The following is a 22,615-nucleotide window of genomic DNA, read 5'->3' on the forward strand; positions in this document are numbered from 1 at the left end:
GAGTGTCACGGGTAGAGAGACAGGAATAGCTAGGATCACTATATACGCAAGGACGACTAATAAATAAGATTTATGTCATTTAATAATGTATTTTCGCTCTTTACAAGAAATATTATGAAAGCTTAGAAAACTTTCTTCTCTACGCAATATGACAACCCAGGGCTATCTCTGGAATACGTCTATCTTATCACATCCTCTAAGAATGATTCTTTAAATCGTATTCAACAATGATTTTCTCAAGCACTGATAGATTTTGTATAGGTTTCGACGATTTAAGTGTATCTGATGCTGAGATTAGCTTTATTTATGAACGCGTGATGTTTGATTCTAAATTGTAAGCACAAAGTCCGTGAGATTATAACAACTCGCCAACGTAAATCTAACACCCGATTGGCATGGCATTCTTGTTCTATCAGCGATTATTTTATACACTGACATGGTTCCAAACACTAGCTAAGACTTATAAATACCTTGCGATAAATCTGAGCGATATATCATTAAGGCAATTCGGTGAATTTATGATCAAACGATGGGTTTACGGCAGCGAAGGAAAAATGGTAGTGCTGAGAGAGAGAGAGAGAGAGAGAGAGAGAGAGAGAGAGAGAGAGAGAGAGAGAGAGAGAGAGAGAGAGAGAGAGAGAGAGAGAGAGAGAGAGAGAGAGAGAGAGAGAGAGAGAGAGAGAGAGCGTGTATATGTTTATAACTCAAACGACCTGGCAGGTTTGCCTGTCATTAGGTCAAAGAGTGATCTTTAGGTGTGATTTTCTTGTTAATCTACACTGTATGATCTGTCAACGAATCTTTACCAATGCATGTCAACGGGATAGCGCATTTGTGTTACAATATTTCGTTAGTTTTGATGCGCATCTCCTTTGGAAGTAGCGGCTGCGTGGTACTAGATACATGTAACCATGACTCCGTGTTACTGTGAACCGGTATCTCGTTAAGGTAGAATGCGCCTCTCGTACAGATATTCGGATTCTCAAAGTTTTACAATTTGTTTACTATCTACCACTTGTTAGGGTTTATTTGGTATAAGAAAACCTTTCAAAGTTTTACGTTTATCATCAAAAAAAGGTGTTTAATAATTTTCTCGATGGAATTTAGACCGGGATGACTGCCATTTTTATTTTCAAATAGGATAAAGCCCGAGTACGAGGGCTCTTCTGGTATATAAAGTCCAACCCAATGATAAAATGTCGAGGCCGCAGGCCGAGACATTTTATCGTAGGGTTGGACTTTATATACCAGAAGAGCCCGAGTACGAGGGTTTTATCCGACTTAAAAACTATCGCCCCTAACTGATATATTTTCGTTTTCAATGTGTTTACGTCAACCGTCCCTTTTGTCAATGTAACATGTTTAGGATATGAATTAAAACTTTTATTTGTGAAATAGCCTTCCACATGTAATGGGACATCCTATAAATGCCAAGGGCACATTATATAAATGCCCTAGGGCACAGCAGATTTTGTGTTGCAGCTGTGTTACCAAATTTGAATATTAAAACGTACCAGATGTCTACAGAATATGACATGTTCACTTTTGATTGGACAGTACTTTACTATAGGGGCGCTGTCATTCGTTTCTGGAATTTGGTGAACAAGGCTTTATGAGTAGATAAAACACCCTGAATTGAGCACTCTGATTGGTCATCAACAGTAGATAGTTTTTATTTTCAAATATCGACGGGGCTGCACTACTAAAAGATGCAAACAAATTGTTCAAACCTACATGAGAAAATAAACGTATTCAATTAATGCAGGAATGTGTTTACTAATATTGGTTATGGGGCACTTAACCTACACATGAGCAAATACGCATGCTACAAAAAATTCCCCCGACACCCTCCACACCCTAGTAATAATCCCTTTAAAAATAATTATGCTTCGTTTTGTCAAACCCGACAAAGATGAGAGTTCTATCATATTATTTACGGCAAACTAAAAAAAGGACAACATATATAACGGGGATCGGATTCGAAACGTGCAACCGGTGGTTTCTGTCAACTTATCCTTACACAGGTTATATGTGTCGATAAGATTACTTGTATCTTGCATACCTTAGCTTCGATATGATCCAAGATTTATGTCCACCTGCTCAATAAGACAAAACCCACCAGCTATGGCACGTCACACCCTTAGCAGATATATAGAAATCCTGTGGAAATACTGTGAATGACATGATCAAATAAAACTAAAAAATGAAAAAGGGGAGTAAGCAACACAAAGATGGAACATTTCCAACAAGATTTCATTATCACAAGACTTGTGATAACCTAATGATATCTAAGTGAAATACTGCTCTAAATTTAGACACTCAATAAAAGTCTTAGTGTGTGATGATTGTGACGAATGCCTGCTATGTATTCAACGTACGTCAGCTGGGAACGCCACGACTAATCTTGTTTCATAGATAACACATTGACATACCGATATTCTTTAATTTTACCACCCATTACATTGTACAGGTATTGTGGCTAAGTTTTGATCAAGCGGGGTAGTAATTTGTGAGATATTACAGCATGACCGTATTGGGAAGCGCAAGACAAAAGCCGTAGGGGGACATGGAAACGTGCTTTAAGCGAAGGAGAGCGATACAGAGAAACAGCGGCACAGGTCTTAATGTACAAAATTTTGCAGATACACAAAAGTGTTGTAAGATCATATGCATAATGAATAGATGTGATATCCGTTAACAAAAACCAAGTAGCTAAAGTTCCCTTATACCCATATGATAATCTTTGGGTCAGTTTCTATAATGTGTTGTCAAACTTAAATATACTACAGAGGCAAATGTTATATGCGGTGAAATGAAAATAGCAAACAAAAAAGACTAGCGAGGTGGAAAACAGAGAACAGTTTCGAATCTTGCAACTGGTGGCTACTTCTAGTACATTGACGAAGGCTAATACGTTGATATGATCTCAGGTACCTAGCACATGTTGGCCTCGAAGCGATCTTGGATCATATGTGAACATACTCAATTTTGAAGATGACAAATCTCACAAAGGCATAAATGTGGAAAGGCAATAGCAGAAAGATACTCTCGTTTTAAAACACATGGAAATAATAAAAATGACATTATTTATAAAAACATGCATTTCAAATCAAAAACTGGGATATGGTGTTTGACCAGCAGTTGACTGTTTAGTTGCAATTTTGCCTAACACTTAAACGCTATAAGAGGTACCGTATAAAGATGGGAAATTTCCAAGCTTGATTCACTAACGTTCCTCAGCCAATATTCATTTTTACAGATTGAGTGTACCATATGAAGGGTGCTCTCTCAACGCAAATATACGTTAGTCACATGCCATGCACTGATAGCCAGGTGATATCTGACCACAATTAGCGTAGACATACAGGTTGGTGATTGCAAAGGGTATGTTCTTAATGAATGTTGCTGAGACATTTTTTGAAAGTAAAAATTAAAGTATGTTTTTCGCAGTGGAAAGGTATCTAATGTAGAACAGATATAAGGGTTATAACCCAGGCTATCTCCCGATATTTTTATCTTATCACACATTCTCAGAATGGTAATTTAAATTGCATTATGTAATTACCAATGTTCCAACACCGATAAAAGGTGATAAGTTTCGAGACGAACAACTGGCAGTTTTCCCTCATAGGGTTGATCTCTGATTGTAACTACATGTTCTGTGCACCTCGACATCAATATCAAATAAATACATATGCATGTAGGCATTTCATGTCATGTACATTAAGCCGAACTCTTGGCAATCTATTTCAGATATGTATCTATGCATTAATGAATCGTAATAACTATATGGTGAAATTAAAACAACGAGGTACATGTAAGTGAAGTGAAGTTGAGGGCGGTATTTAAGCACTGGAAGATCAGATACCGTGAACATAAATTTAATTTCCGTAAATGGTTATCAATTACCAAACTTCGATTCCCGCAAATAGTATTTGCCAATCTATTATCTATTAATTATTTGTTTAGTTTTGTTTTGTTTTAATTTTTAACTGAGTATGGCATGTGAATCAACAATTTATCATCGCAATTATGCACACGGTTCGCTTTGAAAAAGGGTGCGATTCGTAGAATGGCTCCATACAAGCGAGTACATATGGCCTTCGATCAGCAAATTTCGTGTTAAGCAATGTTAATACAATATAAAAGATGTCAGTCAATCAATCTTAGTATGTGTGTTTTATCTCATACTCGCAATTTTCAGTCAAACACGTTTAGTTGCATATTTTATTACTGCATTTGTGTAGTCAACAACTCACCCCGGCGAGTTTTAGTGTTAGTGAAAGCAAATATACCAGACAATTTTGTAACACTTCAGACTCTTATTCGGCTCAGAACGAATATGGGCGATTTTGTCCAAATAAACTCATAATTTTATTGTTATGCCGGCGAAGGAAATAAGTTTGTAACCACCTAACAAAGGTTGTCGTTATATTTTTAGATTCTGATGGGCTAATGCGAGTTAATTTATCGAAGGCCGCTGATGACTTAAAAATTGATTTCAACTTGAAAGGCTTAACCTCTTAATGCCAACTCTTCTATTTTACCATTCATGAAGTCTACAAAGAAGCACTACATAAACCAAAAAATAATAAAACAAAAGTAATAAAAAACATAAGAACTCAATTTATTCAGTATATTGCGATACTGAGAAAAAATACATGCAAAAAAATACTTAAAGATTAAAATTCATAGCAAATATCTGTACGATACTAAAACTGTCATGATAACATTGAAGTTTAGTCTCAGTTCAATAGGAAATAACTTGAAATAGATCTGATGCATTATTGCAAGTAATAAAATGTTAAGTCTAAATTGAAAAAAAGATAAATATAGCCAATTTGAAGAAAGAAACTTTATTTAGACCGCCAGACAGTAAGACAAACACACATACAGTATAGGCATGGGGGGATGAAATGGGGATATCAATTTATGAAAATTGTGGAAAACTCTGCAGACAGCACAATAAGCGGCATATTATAACGAAGTCCACTAAACTCTACATATCAATGCAAGCAATTATATAAGGAGAATGACTCAACTAGTATGCCCTTTCAGACAAGTAACATGAATGATTCTGGGATGGACAGAGTGTGTGTACATATATATACGAGCGAAATACACAAAATGTATAAAATGTGCCCTCCGGTTATTACCATAATGGCTTTATGGCAATCTCTGAACTTGGGCTCAGAGAGTACGGTATATATATATATATATATATATATATATATATATATATATATATATATATATATTATATATATATATATATATATATATATATATATATATATATATCACTCTCTGCTTTAATAGTAGTTAGAGCACTCTGAGATTGTTGGGCAGCCTCTTGCGTAATATAAGGGGCGTTCACTGTTGGCACTATGCTTCGCTCATGGTATGTATTGCCGTTAGAGCACTCTGGTGAGTCCATATTTTTCAATTCTCAACAATGTGTAACCGTACTCTCTGTGCCCAAGTTCAGAGGTTGCCATATATATAACCGGGAGGGCACATTTAGTATATATATATATATATATATATATATATATATATATATATATATATTATATATATATATATATATATATATTATATATATATATATATATATATATATATATATTATATATATATATATATATATATTATATATATATATATATATATATATATATATATATATATATATGCTCGATGCGAAAAGCATAGCGTTATAAATACTAACGCAAAATATTTTAGGTTAAGAATTTCATTTGCATGATAAGGACGAACAATTCTGTGTCTCCGTTTTGTTATAATTTTATCAATAAGAAAGTAATTTCAAGTTTAATGCATTTCAGACATGTCACATTCAATCACGCCGAAAAAAATACTTTTATGCAAAAAACAGTTTTAAAGTATATACTTGACCACTTATGTTTTCGGATGTGAATACTTTAAAATATTAATTAGAAAGTGAATAAAATTGCATTTTTACATTCAAAATAATATAATTTGTATAGGGTAATAACTTACCATTTTACATGATGTGTTAAATACTATACCTATAATAAAACTAATCATCACGGATTTTCTATCTAAGAGAGGAAATCACATTTCTGAAAGTTTTGATATATGTAAACCGCAGTGTTCTTTTCAGCCATGATTGCAGCGAAAGGCTTGAGTGAGACCTGTTCTGCAAATACGCAATCTTTGAAGGTAACATGAATACAACACTAACAAACAGAACGAAAGAAGTCAATGACATCATCGAACATCAAACTTTATAGCAAACGACCTCGGTACATATCATTCCCGTCATAACTCAGACGTCGAAACTCGTCGTAATTGATATTATTTTGTATTTATTTTCATTTTTTCTTAATATGTAGTAGCAGTGCATCATAAGAGAGTGAAAACGCTTCGTACTTGGACTTTTAGCACGAAGGCTTGCGGGGTATTTTGCTGTCTCTGCACACGCGTCAAGTTAAACTTTTAACACCACCGGGGCCTTAAACATTATAATAGGGTTTGAAATTGTGATTTAACTCATTATGCGAATTCGAACCTATATCGCCGAACACGTTTTGGATGATATTGAGTATGGACGTAAAGTGTATAAAAGGAGGGAGCCGGCAGATTGCATTTATAAATAGCGCCCTCGTTGAGCCAGTCACTGTTATGTGCAGAACAGTGCACGGTTTTGTTTTGTCAGTAAGGCTTAGGGAGCGACAGAGCCACAAACACTGCTCACTAAAGCTTCAGTTCAAATTTCCTGTGAATTGAAATTTGCGAGATAATGGCTCGTCAAGACATCAAAACACATCAGGGAACCGCTGTCATATCCATACTGTTTTGTCTTGCTCTTACAGGTAAGTACAACATATCAGGAAAGAAAACGACTGTTAACTTTTATTTCGTGGGGAACTCTAATGCACCTGATCATACTTTTGACATTACCGTCTTCAAACACTGAACATGTTACTGCCATTGTATCTTGCAGCTGATTGTGCGACGATCACTAGCGGGCCGATAGACACCATATCATTTGAAGGCTACCCATCCCAAATGAACTGTACTCTATCAATATCTGATAGTTCGGAAGTCAATACTCTGTCATGGGCTTATCTTGACGAAGACAATCGGCGGGTAGCAGTAACAATCGGATATGTAGTGCTGGCCGACGCATACGATGTCATTGTACATGTATCCAATGACGCGGAGCTGCTGTATAATCTCTACATTGCCAATGTGACAACTTCGATGAATACCGATCATATATGCAATGATCTTGTATCAACAGAAGAGGAAGAGGCTATGTTACACGTCCTAAGTACAAAATAATTCCTTCCCCCTCTCTCTCTGTTCGTCTCCCAGTGTGACGCAATTCTACATTTGACAATAATTCACAGTGCACTGCAGATATCGTTAGTTACATAAATAAATATATACAATAAAATATACAGACTGTTAGTTCTTTTACTGAGGTAGAGAGTTATTGCGGGTCAGATATTCGGACTCTGATTTTTTTAATGACTTTTTTTTTTATAAATTACAACATGTTGGACTGATATAAGAATACCTTTCACCGTTTGAGATGTTTTTTGAAAGTCAAATTTATTTTATTTTTCACATAGAGTTAAAAGCAGATATATAGCGGATGTTTTTAAAATTTCGAATATCGGTAAATTGTAGACAAGTTCATTACCTTGTACAAAGCTTTGCACGGGAGATAACGTTTGAAGATTTCATTTAAGAAAGATTGACAAGAAGTTTAAGTCTTTCACTTTTGAGGCACATACCACCTTAAAGCATTGATATCGCATTGCATTATACTCCCTAGTATAATTCAAATTATTTGACATTGTAACGGGAATCTCCCACTACCGATTATTGAGTCATTGAGTGGTAAAAGTTAAATAGGTGCTGTGCACATACGGACCCCAGTGCCTGAGCACGTACTTACATACACGAAAACACAAATATATAATAATATGCAAGATGCAAATAAATGTGACCATGATATACTTGCAATGTATAGCATATCCATCGTTTCATTCATCTTTACAGCTAGTGGTCCATTATGTGAACTAAGTCCGTCATCCTATGTGGTTGCTGACGAAGTAGCAATATTCAACTGCACCGTTGAAAATGGAGTTCCGCCCGGTGAACTTGTATGGTATGCAGACGGAATAGAGACAACCAGAGAAAAGTCTCTCTCGAGCAATGTTTGGTATCCTGTTTTCCAGAGAGAAGACAACGGAACGATTGTAAACTGTCGATTGGAGCATGAAACGATTCTGCCTTCAGCTGAAGAAGCTGCACACTGTGAAGAAGATATCATTATAGTCGTACAATGTGAGTTATCTTCATTTTAATTCAGAGGAGCTTTTTACTTTATCACAATGCATCATCAACTACTTTTCTCCAGGAGAAACGAACAAGGTCTATAAATCTTATATTTATGTGTGAAAGTGAGCGTACACGGGGTAACTCAGAGTAGTTGAGCCCTTGACAATCGCATTTCATATTCTTTAGAATATGTTTATTATAACATCATAAAAGACATTGATTCAAAAGGTCACTGGCCACTTTACAACAACGCAGAAACAGAGTGTTCACTTGTTGGGAGGAACAATGTTTCATTATCTTTGTTGCTGCCTGTAAATCATATCAATATTGATGCAATCAGTTCTCTATCCCAGAAATTGACCAAACTACGAGTTGGTAGAATTTTCTTCTCAATTGACGCATGCGTCTTTGTGGTTGAGCATATAAAATAATTCACGCTTGATACAGAGAACACAAAGAAAGTATAGTTTGTGGATGGATAATTATTGTGAAGAAAATTATAATATTGTAAGTCGACGATTGCGAGTTCATAGTATATCAGTGCAGCATATGTGATGTTGACCACAACAGCGCAGAAGTCTGACTCTTTATAGTCCTTGCGATAAGTGAATCCTGTATTTTGTATTTCATTGCCACTTTGTATATGCAAGCCTTCAACGGTACTTATTAGTGGACGTGTTTGATTTATTCCTGCCTTTAAACATAGATCCACCGACAGTCAACATTACCAACTCAACTAGGAATGTCGTCTTTGAAGGAGAGCGATTCCAGGCAGTATGTGAGGTGGAGGAAGTTGGCTACCCTGCGGAGATCATAGAATTGTATTGGCGTGGTCCAAATAATGAAAGATTTTATACGAGCACATTGATGCTAGAAAACATCACCAGAGAACTTGGCGGCAACTATACTTGCGTAGCAAGTAATGAATATGCAGATGGACGGATGGGTGAGGGACGGACTTCGCTAATATTAGACGTGCAATGTGAGTAAGCCAACTTCCCTGTTCACAACCAGCGAGTGTAAAGCCTTTTATCCTGGGAAAACACTGTAACCCCTGGCAATGCCCCCACATCACTGTTGATATTTCGGCACCCTGGCCAGCTGCAATCAATGACAAAAAAGGAACATTACACTCATGGCTTTGTGGATGAAGTGGGCCACCAAATGGATGACCATTTATTGAAACACTGTAACTGTGAAAAGCATCATGTAGGCCACAGACTACGGTGTTGGTGAAAAACTATAGCACAAGACGTGTGTTCCTACAATATCTATAACATGCTTACATCTACCATAAAGTTGTGATGACATACATCAAAAAGGCCACAAAATTGGTGATAAATTATCTGTCACACAGAAAATATTCCTTACAATATTCAACACGCTCATATCTGCCAAATACATAAAGTGGGCCACAAAACGGGTGACCAATTACTAGTCTAACAAAACATTCACCTACATAGGTAGCTCTTTTAATCTTGGTCCAATCTTCTGGGGGCCTAAACACACAAAAATAAACATGTGATCAACTGTGGTGGTAAAGTGAGAAGACAGGTGTTGTTAAAATGAGGCTCTCTTAAGTACTCTGATCAAAGGTTGCCAGGGACCCCTACGACCGATGTAAACATTGTATCTAGGGTACTTTGACGACTGATGAAAGTTAAAGCATACTTGTTAACAATGAATGTCTAACATTTAAATGTCACAGATATGTTTACGTAGTACATCTAGATATCATGCATGAAATACAATGTTTGTATACACACACGCAGTTTTGATGACAACCAACCTTTAAGCTCTGAATTAGTAGAGCGGCAGACATTGCAATCTTCTTTGGAGGACTGTCTCGGCAAAAAAAGGACAAGTCTGAGGGCTGACCTCTTGATCTCCACCACAGGTGACGCAGTATTAGCGTTTGCAGTTGAATAAAACTCAGTCGGGAAATGCCTGGGTCCCTATTGTTACGATGCGTCTTATGGTTTGATAAGATGTCTGTGGTTTTTTATTGTAGGGCTTCATTTTGGTTTGGATACAATCCACACCACACCAAAATAAACAACACATTCCATGTGATACATGTCGTAAAAGTTGATTATCAGGCACAATTTAGACTTTGATTACGCATTGGAATGCAGGCGAGCTAACGTAAAATCAATTTTGTTTTACGGAAATCAAAGTAACAAAACCAAATAATCGATCTCTCAATAACCTAATGGATTGTTCAGTTTTTGAAATGGTTGACGCAGACTTTACATATTAGAGCAAATATCGTTGGTTCTTTGTAACAAATGTCGGAAAAAAGACGAAAATGGGTATGAAATACGGGTGCCAAACCATAACGCGCATACAACCCGGCACTTCATACGCTTAAACAACGTTTCCCAACTGGAGTGTGGAGGGACTGTGGATAAAATTATTTGCTTTGGAATCCTTTTATTCGATCATCTGCTACAGAGTTAAATATAATTCGGGTTTGACGCTAAGATTCGTGTATTATCTGAAAAAATCTTTAAACTTAAACTTTGATAGCAATAAAGTGATCCCTTAGGAATTTGACATGAAATCACACCATGTATATTTTTTATCTTGTTTACAGACGCTCCGTCCCTCGATGTGAAAATCTATGGGAATGCGAGTGAAGGCGGCATAGTAGTTGAGGGAGACTCATTCATAGTCGAGTGCATAGTCACAGACGCTAATCCACAGCCACACGTCATATCTTGGACTGACTCGGAGGGAACAACGGTCAGTTCAAACGAATTGATGGAATTCAATGCAGTACAGCGAGAACAAAGCGGTAACTATACTTGTGAAGCGATGAACACATTCTGGGATGGAACGATTGGAAACGCCTTGATTGGATTTTCAATATTTGTGCAATGTAAGCATCGAATTAAATATTACATAGCAAAAATATCATTATCATTAAGTACAAACCAGGAGATGTCACGTCGAAGAGCAAAATTGTACTGTGATATCAACCTTTGATTTTGACTTTTAGACTCAACAATCTTACGTTAGTGCCCTAGACCACTTAGGGCGTACATTTTTCTTAGTTCTGTAAATATACTTTTTATAGAGGAAGTAAAGTTATCACTGTTTATCACATTTGAGAGTTAATATCGCAACAAACGCAAACAACTCCGTGATTAAATTCCCTTACTGCGCGATTAAATACCCATCTATGACCAGATTGCACAAATTGTTCGTAATTGTAGATTTCATAGACATATATTTATCATGGAATTACGTTTCATGTACGTGTTTACACGCGTGAAGTCATATTTGAGAAGAACTGATTAGATTTTTGTTAGTGTGGCTTACATATCAATGAAGTTATGAAATATCTTTTTTTCATATAATGCTTTCTTGTGGAGACTGTATATATCAAGAAATACTGTACAGAATTTCACGAAACTTTTCGCAGATGACAACCTTAGAACATTTTGATCATACTGATAGTGTGTCATATCAATTATCTGCTCATTTTCATAGTAAATGAACTTTTGTAATTAGTGACATAACTCTTAAATTCCTGCACCAAACTTGATGGTACTTGCAACAAATTTTCATCCGATATATATCTAATTGTACTGAGAAGCTTAGACAGTGTAAAGTTATATTTGCATATTTAAATGAAGTTTTGTAATTAGTCATATAAGTAACAATTCCTACACCAAATTTTAGTGAAACCTTCTACAGATATTGATCTGATATATGTCTAATTTTCGTGTGAAATACTGAGCATTTTAAAGGTAATAAATAGCTAATTTGCATATTTAAGGAAGTCAATATAACTCTGAAATAACTTTACTAAATTTTATTGCAATCTGTTTCAGATATTGATCCGTCAAATATCTGACTGTGTTGAGAAGTATTTAGTAGTGTGATGTTAATTAAGAGTTCATATTTTTGAACTTTGTTATTAATGATATTACTGCAAAATTAAAGCATTAAATTTGATAAATAGTGCTACAGATGTTAATCTGATACATATCTAATTTTTCAGTGAAGCATTGACCAGTGTCAAGTTAATAAACATCTCATTTATATATCAAATGAATTTTTTTAATTAGTGATTAAACTCAGAGAGTAATGTGCGAAAGTTTATGAAACCTGCTACATACAATGATCTGACAGATATCAGTTTGTTCTGCGAAGCGCACTACTATGTAATGAACCTATTGTAAACCACTAGTTCACATGTGGTCTTTGTGTGTTGGCCTTTGCGAGTTATTTTTTTTCGGTAGATATTCCGGAGGTAAAAGTGACAATTACAGGCGATGCTAGTTCAACAGGAAGGGTCATTGAAGGTCATTCGTTTGAAGCCGAGTGTGAGGTCCTAGATTCTAATCCATCTCACAACAACGTAACATGGTTCGATGGTGGTCATACTGTTGTATCCCCGGATGGGTTGGTGGAGTTCGAAGACGTCAGGAGGAAACAGTCAGGCGATTATACATGTGTTGCAACAAACACTTTCTGGGACGGACGCACTGGAACTGGTACTGCTATCATGAATGTTAACGTAGAGTGTAAGAAGAAGAATTTTTATACAATGTCTTTTTCCGAGAGATTTATTTGTTAGTATACACGCTATAGCTTGTGTACAATTTATAGGCATGGCATATCTATAAGGAACATATATAACAAGTCAATCAGAAGTCAAAACTGATTCAATTGCAATTAATAACATCAAATAGAGACTCACTCAGTAAAATCGATAAGTTTTGTTGTACACCTAGATTCCAGAATAAGTCTTACTTTCAATATAAAACATGGGGATTAAAATATCCTACCTTTACATTAATAAATGTTCAATTTTACACGTTATATATCATCTTAAAATTCAGTCTAACAATAATGCTTAAAGTTGTACTACTACTACTACTTTGTGCCCCAAATTAACTAAAAGAGACATTTTAAGTAATTTAAAATACTAGCGCATTGACTTGATTCATATCTGACAAACACAAGTACGGTAAGCGAGGGGGGCTCATGAAATCACTTTTAATACTTTTATTTCAACTTTGATTTGGATTTTGGATTTCCTTTGCATTTTAATTTTCATTTATTTCGAGTTTGGATTAGATTTTGATTTGTTCTGCGAATGAAAATTGACTTTCCGTTACCTTTACATTTTGATTTTCGTTTTAAAGTTTTCATTTCGAATTTGATTTTGCTTTTGATTTTATCTCTCGAATGTAAATTGACTTTAGATTGCCTATACGTTTTGATTTTCCATTTTCATTCTGAAATACGAAATTAATTTTCATTTCGAGTTTGATTTTGCTTTTGATTTTATCTCTCGAATGAAAATTGACTTTAAATTTCATTTTCGTTTTTAAAGAAAGAAATAAAAGTATGAAAAGTGATTTTATGACCCTCTTCGGTTGCCGAACACAAGTGATTTAAATGAAAACAACAACAGATTCAGCACGTTTCACGGAAATAAGTAAGGCAATGTAAATTACAATTTGCAAAATACAATATAATAAAGTACAAACTTAGCTTGTCTTCGCGTATACTAAGTTGATATTACCAAGGCATGTGTTTGCGATTAAACTAACGAGTCAATGGTTGTGGCTGCATCAGCAAAAATTCCGATTCGTCCTATATGTCCGAGACTTTGAAGCATGGCATACCGTATTGGTTTTTTAATATAACATAAACAGTCAGTGCTAAACTTGGGGAGGTTCTAAATTCATTTAAAAAGAGATGCCCTGCAGGTACTTTTCATCTTGAACTTTAAATTTGTAGCAAACCGACGTCAATCAAAACAACATAGTTATAGCGGTGACCCATGTTACTGGTTTGTTCACTTTTCCCTGCATACATTCATTCATTATCGCAAGATAGATACATATTCCAATAATGATGTTATATGATTGAGTAGGATTTACAGTAAACGTTTTCTGTTGTAGCAAATATTCTTCATTAGAATATTTCTAATATGGAATTACCAATTTTATAACTTTGATGAATTGGTAGGTCGAATGACGGATTGACATATATTTTGGTTGATCCTCTTCCTACCAGACGCGCCAGTTGCTACAATCAATGACGAAAGTGGTGGCAGAGTTGTCGAAGGAAGAGAATACAGAGGCGATTGTTCTTCTGTCGGTAATCCGGCAGCCAGCTTCGCTTGGAGAAATCAAAGTGGAGTTGAAATCCACACAGGCCCTACACTTTATCTTTCTGATGTCAAAAGAGAAGAAAGCGGGATATATACTTGTATTGCAACAAACACATTTTGGGATGCGTCAAAGGGATACGGAAACGTCTCGATCTTACTCGACGTGCAGTGTAAGCATTTCTACACAAATACTTCCCCGTAACACCTTCACTAATTATGTATTTGCACCTAACAATTTCCAGACATTCTTGTTAGGGTTGTAAACCAAAATAATCAAGGGATCCACTCTAATGTATCTTCATTATACCAGTGCAATTGATAGTTTTACGGTTATTTTGCATGATAGATTTACGTACGGAAACATACATTATGATACTCAGCATGGTGTTACAAAGGGAGTGATATCATCTCTATTAGGCCTACATGAGAAAAAACACATAATTCGACCCCCCATATCAAGTAAATTATCATGAATTAATTTTTGCAGATGACCCAGATGTTGAACTCCGCCACTTTGGTCTCTACGATTCAAGCCAGGTCATCGAGGGGGACGATTTCAGTGTCCTTTGCCTGGTGGACTCTAATCCAGAGGTGGACTGGATTGCATGGGACGATTCAAACGCCGATGGTGCATGGTTAAACTTTACATCCGTTGAACGAAACAAACACGGTGATTACATTTGTACAGCAAGAAACACGTTTTGGGACAACTCGACTGGAACCGGAGACGAACGTATTTCTATCGACGTCCAATGTAAGTCAATGCTAGTGATTCGTTCCGCCTTGTAATGGTTTTATTCATAGACTTCCATAACTTCTATGCAACAATCATTGTATTCTCTTATTAACGATTAATTAATTCGCAAAGTATCTTGGTGCCTGTCTTAATTACTAAGACAATGTTGACGAAGATTTAAACCATGACAACCGAGCGATGCTACTTTTCCTCGAGATTGGTCTGGGACCAAGATGAGATGATACTTGTAGGATTTATTTAAAAACACCCCTTTACAGAATAATTTGCAATTGAAATAAATGCATGGTATCCCATGGAAAGCACAATTAAGAATTAACTTAACAAATGAAAAAGTATACAACGTATTTGAGCTATGATCATAATAGTGTTGTCAAGACCACTGTCAGTCTCAGGAAAGATGGAAGTTGCCAATATATTTCACTTTTTAAGTAAACTTTAGAAGATCATACCTGGCGGTCAAAACACTGTTATGTGTTATTTTCTAACGACGTTTCTTTACTTGTACAGTTGACTGTTGAATGTGATCATAGCATGAGTAAAGCAGATTGCAGTATACCTGTGTCTGCACAATTGATATATTGGTTTATTGAGGGCAAGTCGTACAAATAGAATTTTTCCTCCCTAACAACTCATTTCCCCAATTATTGTCTTGCAGATCCGCCTTATGTAAACGAACAGACCGTGTTCTGTGTCGAGCACGACTTAGATGTCAGATTGTCTTGTGAAGTAAATTCAAATCCATCGCCTTCATTTTACGCGTGGATAAGTAATGGCGATTTGCTCGTACGTGAACACACCTATGTCATCAACAAAGCGAGTCGATCCGATTCGGGCAATTACACCTGTAGAGCAACAAATGTGTTCTATGATGAAACAAATGCCACTGACAGCGGTGTTACAGAGGTCAGAGTTCAATGTAAGTCAGTACATTTGTAAGGTATGCAACTTACTATGTGCCATCTTGAAGGCGGCGACCCTTGACACCAGACGGTGTGTTTTGTCCTAAACGAAAATATATCAATGCTAACTAATTGATGTCAGACTAATGGGAGACCATATTTAAATCTCTTGCATAAGCAAAAACAGCCGATCAATCGACTATAACATTATAAAACGTAACCTGATCGGCTGCTTCAAATAGCGATATTCGAACGTAGCCATCTCTTCACATGATTTTAATCAGATTGGTTGGAACAAAATGCAAAAGGACAAGAAAATAGTGACATTGTCAGGGACATGATACGATAAAGTGATGTTGTGTCCTTTCCTGCAGGCAGCTGTCCAGGGAGGAAAGAAGACAAGAGTTAATTTTGTCGAATACACTCTTCAATTGTTTACTGGCTGTAAAATGTTGTTGCATATTTTTTTTGTAGAAAGTGCTCTGTGGAAAACCATAGAAATTTAAACATACAACGTAATACAATCTCAATACGTCAGCCGACCGTGCCTTGACTCAAGCTTGATGTTACCATGATTCTTCTATTCAGATTTGTCAGACGTCACATTGGCAACCATCCCATTGCACAACATCACAGAAGGAAGTGACGTCACCATCTACTGTCAAGCTGTCGATGGGAACCCGAACCCTCACAAAATCAATCTCACATTTGAAGATGAAATCATTGCAGAGTCAAATGGATCGGTATTGTATCACAACCTCGTCAGTATTTCCAGAGAACAAGATGGCAACTACCAGTGCAACGCAATGACACAATTTTACGACCAGAGAGAAGACTTTTCTACTGACGCAATGCAAATCACAGTCTTTTGTAAGTACTCAGGTATTACGAGACTCCATAATTGAATCTTATACTGAACGGCGATTTCAGGCCCCTCCGCGCTCCAATTTGAGCAAGTTGTGAAAAATAATTGACATTTGTCATATGTCATTGTTTAATGTTGGTCGCTCGATAAGAGGATAGGAAACGTCTTCCTTATATCGTCGACTTTTGTTTGTTTGCATTTTATTGTTCTTTAATGACTAAGATATACTAATACTGGTATTTGTTAGACTATTTAAATGCAACAAGATAAATGAAAAATCACCAAGCGTTATTTATGCGTTACGTTCTGGAAAGCATTGATCAAATGCGGCTTCCCTCTTCTTACCTTGAGGTTGCGAGTTCAGTATCGTCAACTAATATATAAGCACATAGAAAGCTCATATGACCACTTTTTAGTATGTAAAAACAAAAAATTACATTGTCAAACTGTTCGTTTGTCACAGAAAAGACACTGAAATCGTATATTATTTTCAGACTCGGCTCGCATCTCTTCTGAAGAATCCCGTGTGTACGAAGCGAGTGTGGGAGATGACGTAAGCATGGAATGCACAGCCGAAGGAAATCCAAGCCCAACGATTCGATGGTTCAACAACAGAAACGAAACTCTCTCTAATGATGACGACAACATCAGTATACATAATATCGTGGCTGGTGAAGTCACAAGTACGCTGACGCTTACGATTGGTAGTAACTCCTTCGGTATCTACACGTGTGAAGCTTACAATTTGGTAAGACCTAGCGACTACCAACTTGTGACTATTAACGAATTTACTAAAGGTAAGATCTATCTTTATAATAGTCATATGTTTTCTGTTAGGAACAAAATTGAAACTATTTAGTGATATTACGGTGCACATACAAAATTGAACCAAATGACTGACTATTGGACGAGTAGATATGTTTGTAAAGATCTACTTTTTAGTGTCAAAAATACAAACATAGCATCCTTCATTACATTAAAGAAAAAAAATTAATTGACAAGAAGGCCTTCTTTTTCAGACTGAAATTTTGCAAACTGTTGCCAAATTGTCGCAAATTTGCAGGAAATGGAAGAGTTTCCGATTATAATGATTACTGAATGTTATATTTGCTTACACCTAAACTGCTACTATATTGCAAGTGTCTAATCAGATATCGACTAGAAGCTAAAAATTTTATATTCAAAAAAACTTTTCATTCGATTAAAATTAAAGATGAATTTAATTTGTCCTCCTTGTATTGTATTTAATGTATTTAATGTACATGTGTAACGAGTTTTTAACCAGACATCACCCCATCATCCATAAAGGAAACACACATAAAAGTTGTTATCAGTATGTTCGGAACAACAGATATTACTTTCGCTATTTTTGTCATATAAACTTGATTTTTCAAAAGCAAAATCTCGTTATTTTGATTTTGACGAATTATACTAATTGAATTTCTACATTTCTAAAACCGGTATAATAATCGTCTTTTTAATATACATATTAAAATTCCATGGCTTGCTCTGGTCAGTCATTGAAGTTTTCACTTTTCTTTCTTTTTTAAGTTTGGTCCACAATAAAGGCTTTAAGAACATAATTTTTGTCCCATCAGTACAGCACAAGTTCCACAAATGGGAATACTGTTAGCCATGATGGTTGTACGTGGTTAGATTTCCTGCTTAGAAAATGTTAAAAGAACCTTCTACAACCTAATATCTTTGAGTAAGACACATTTACTCTTGAAGCCCAACTTGTTGTTTATTTATTCAAATAGGCAAGCTCACTCCGATAGGAATACTCTTTCCTGAGCAAGCTAAACAAGTGAGAAAAGTTCACCCTAATGATTGAACACTAGTCAACTGTAAATAGGGAACAATTGGTAGAAAACACAATAAAGCTCCTCACGAAAGGAGACCTGCATTGGTAACTTTGTATTTATAAAATATTGAACAAAGTAGCCCAGATAGTGTTGCAACGCTTTAGTTGCTTCTTAAAGGAATCACATAGTTACCCGGCACAACCAACCAAGTAATACTTATCCGACGGCCAACGTGCTTCAGTGTTGTTTGCTGATTCCTAATTATAATGACATATTGTTTTTACGAAAAAAAATTCATTTGAAAACACTCATGTACTGATTATAAGTATCTCGATCTCACTGTCTCATTTTAGTTGGTCTCTTTCAAGCAACATGTTTGTGGATTTAGTAGCAGTTTGGTAAATGACGCGAAACAAGCTATTTCCATGCCCAGTCGTTAACCTTTAAAATTGTCGACCTGATTGCCCTGCTGTTAAAGTAAAATATATGGGTCAGTGATTCTAAAAGAAGCTGACCCCATATTCCTTCTATAAATAGTACAGTGCTCAGATATTTAAAACAAAACTTACAATGCAGCCATTAAGGCGGTTTTCAGGGCGAAAACAATCTCTTTTTAAAATCTTAATGTCGATGGATGGCAAAATCAGTTTGGCGTAGTGATTTAAATTTTTCGCTAATGTGTTTTTCTTGTGAGAGTGGTGGCGCCATCCAAGATGGGTATGTAGCCTATGCATCAAGATAATGCTGAGTTGGAAGGGATATGTTTGTTGACATTGTACTCATTATACTTAAAGTCATTTTCCAATGCCGAGGTCTTTAACGAGCAATTTTATTTAATATTCCTATATCATGAATCAAGTCATTGACCTTACACGGTATTTGTTGAGTGTGGTGACATTTCCCAGAATGCTCTCTGTGTTTCAACATTGCCTTACAAAGTTTTCAATCACTATAATGATGTTATTAGAAATATTTTACAACCTGATAGCCATACAAACTTAAAGATCCTACAAACCAAATGTTTCAGGACATGTTTGAGAGAATTAACTTTCTTTACCAGGCCAACCGATATCCCCAATGTCCTCTATCTGCGTCCCCTCTATAGTTCAGTAAGGAAGCACCCAGATATCAATTTAGAATTGTTCGATACCATGTGTTTTATCTTCTAATATCTCCCTATGAATATTTTGTCGTTTCACAGCCTCAAATTTAGACATCATCGCCATCAGCGTTACATGTACCGTCATCGTTGTGGTTCTAATCGTTGGAATTGTTTTGGGAATTTTGTACTACAACAAACGTGCGTCCAAAATTCAAAGCGACAACACAGGTAGGTAAAAAAAGGACATTACAATGTGATGCCTAAAAGACATTTAGACATCACTCTGTATCAGTAACAGAGCACCCACAGCTTGTAACACGTATGGTGGTTTCTAGATTACCGAAAAGATATGTAAAAATGTGACTCTATAGATCAAAAATTTATCAATGCATTCGAATGACGATGACTGACTGAAACTTGTAAGTTAAAAAAAAGACACTGAAGTATTTTCACCGTATGTGGAAATATTACTAATTGCATATGCTCATGTTTACAAATGCTGTATAATGGAAGAGGAAATGTGACATTTAGAGATGTATACCGTAAAATATTGTGATATTAATCTCTGACTCTGTACAGAAAACAGGGAACTTTTTAAAATACTCTATAAACATATCCCTGCGTCCAAGGAAACTAATCGTTATCGTTTGTTCGGCTTCCCTAAATGTCAAAAGCTTTAGCCTCTAGAATGTTTATACACAATTACATTTATCTTATCGAAAGATATGAGCGTACTATTATATCTGAAAGAGGAACTGGCACCAGCAACCAATTTCAGAACATTTGCTTGTCGATATACGTTGGAAAGCGAACCTACAACATTTTTTTGTGTTTTATTTCCGTTGCAGACTATGCCAATGCGGGGTAAGTCACGTAATTTATTTTGAAATACAACCTGCTATTAATATCTACTATTGTATTTTATGATACAAAGTTTAATAATTCAGATCAGCATTTCTTCAAAGACAGGATAAAAGTGCCTATTCTGAAATAACCGCTAGTACTGTGAATGACAAACAATAAGCTTTATCAGAAGAGATCGATCTCACTCAATTTGTAGGTACGTAATTGTCGTCTTTATCTCTCAAGAGGCACGTTTTAATTTAGTGGCATTAGTATTCCTTTGTAAATGTTCAGATACAGTGAGGCAATGCAAAACTTTAAATTGCGGAAATTGGGGTTCAACGCCAAATAAATCGTCAGAAACGTTTGTAACATAAAAGTGGTGGAATTATCACAGTATACTCTTCTTCTTGAACGCTGTTAACGTTATAACAAATAAGATAAAAAAGCGAGACGCTCGTCAAATTCTTGACGCAGAAAAAAATAACCGTAGGAAAACTCTTAATAGAGATCATTACCTCAATGGTTTTGCATCTGACAGTCAAAAGACATTCGGACTTTCCCACATACATGCCGAAATCTTGCCATGTGTTCATCCTGGTTAAACTATATTTCTGACGAATCGACGGATCATTCTTCGTTACCCAAGTCTTATCACTTCTCTGATTTATGAGTCAACCATTCACTTTGTCTGGTGATCCTCCAACCTTCGCCAACACAAACACCACGAAAGACATGTTGATGCACTACGGCCCAAAGGCGCCCATTTGTACGGTAATAGCGTCCCGAATTTTCGCCACACATACGTGGAGCGCGCGTTCAGAGAGTCAATTTCACCTCCCGCGTCATGTTGAAAATTTCGCCGTATTTCCTTGCTGCACATCTAAATATTAATGAAAGAGCAACAGGTCCTATTTCCCGTATACGCTGCCCTTACAATTACAATATTGTTGGAAGAATTTCACAAGCGAATTCCGAAAATACGTAAGCGATAACAGACATATGCAAAATCAAGTAAAAACACAGTCAACAGCAAAACGATCTTCAACTCGTCATTTCATAAAAATAAGAGGGAAACTAAAAAAAAATAAAACCATAGAGTTTTAGTTACCCTTCATGATATGTGTCATACCAAATATTTTAAAAAATAACAGCGAAATGAAAAAGTAAAACCAACGGTTTTCTTCAGATGTATTTTTCATTTTACGATGTGTCTAATCTGCTCGATTTCCCATAGAAAACAATGGCGTTTTATGTACTGAACAGACCGTACAACTCTCGCTCGTTCAGATTTCTCAATTCTGAACCAATTATAGTAAAAAGTGGCACGGTGTTTCCTTGATATATATACAAAATTGCTGTCGTTTTAGTTTTTTGAATTTCTCGACGAAACTTGTTTTAGTTGCATTTTATTTTTCCGATCGCTGAATTTTTGCTCTTGCCCTCAATAAAATGGCGATCTTACGGCGTTTGCATATGCAGAATCAGGGTCTAATATTGACCCATTTTAATCGGTTAGTGTCTCTTAAATTTTACAGACCAAATACCAGTCAGGTTGTTGTAATTTATACCAAATTTTGGCGAATATCAACCATGAAAGTTCCAGTAAACTGCAAAAATAACACAGAACAGAGGCGAACGGGCGTAGAGTCTCCACTGTAATCGTGCAGTGAACGTTATCGATCGATATCCTTTTGTCCGAAATTGTTACATTGTTGTCTCGCTCACTCGCGTGTAGTCCCCCGTTCACAATGGCGCCAAACTACGCCGAGGTGCGCCAAAATGTGCTGAAACGTACGTAAAAGTATCACCAAAACTGAAAACAGTGTCGTCAATTTACTGTCAGTACAGGAAACAAACTGATACCTTGA

The 22,615-nt window shown here is 36.0% G+C and overlaps 1 protein-coding gene across 1 annotated transcript; it reads left to right on the top strand.

Moving 5' to 3' along the window:
• Positions 1–8,018: 8,018 nt before the first annotated feature.
• On the top strand, positions 8,019–20,961 carry LOC139128965 (cell adhesion molecule CEACAM5-like). Its single transcript, XM_070694650.1, has 12 exons — positions 8,019–8,343; positions 9,044–9,319; positions 10,934–11,218; positions 12,588–12,872; positions 14,377–14,643; positions 14,961–15,227; positions 15,886–16,146; positions 16,718–16,999; positions 17,489–17,791; positions 20,001–20,129; positions 20,750–20,765; positions 20,867–20,961. The coding sequence occupies exons 1-12, from the start codon at positions 8,019–8,021 to the stop codon at positions 20,922–20,924; spliced, it is 2,754 nt and encodes a 917-aa protein (XP_070550751.1). The 3' UTR covers positions 20,925–20,961.
• Positions 20,962–22,615: the final 1,654 nt, after the last annotated feature.

The sequence above is a fragment of the Ptychodera flava genome, chromosome 3 (genome assembly GCF_041260155.1).
Source record: "Ptychodera flava strain L36383 chromosome 3, AS_Pfla_20210202, whole genome shotgun sequence".
Taxonomy (NCBI): domain Eukaryota; kingdom Metazoa; phylum Hemichordata; class Enteropneusta; family Ptychoderidae; genus Ptychodera; species Ptychodera flava.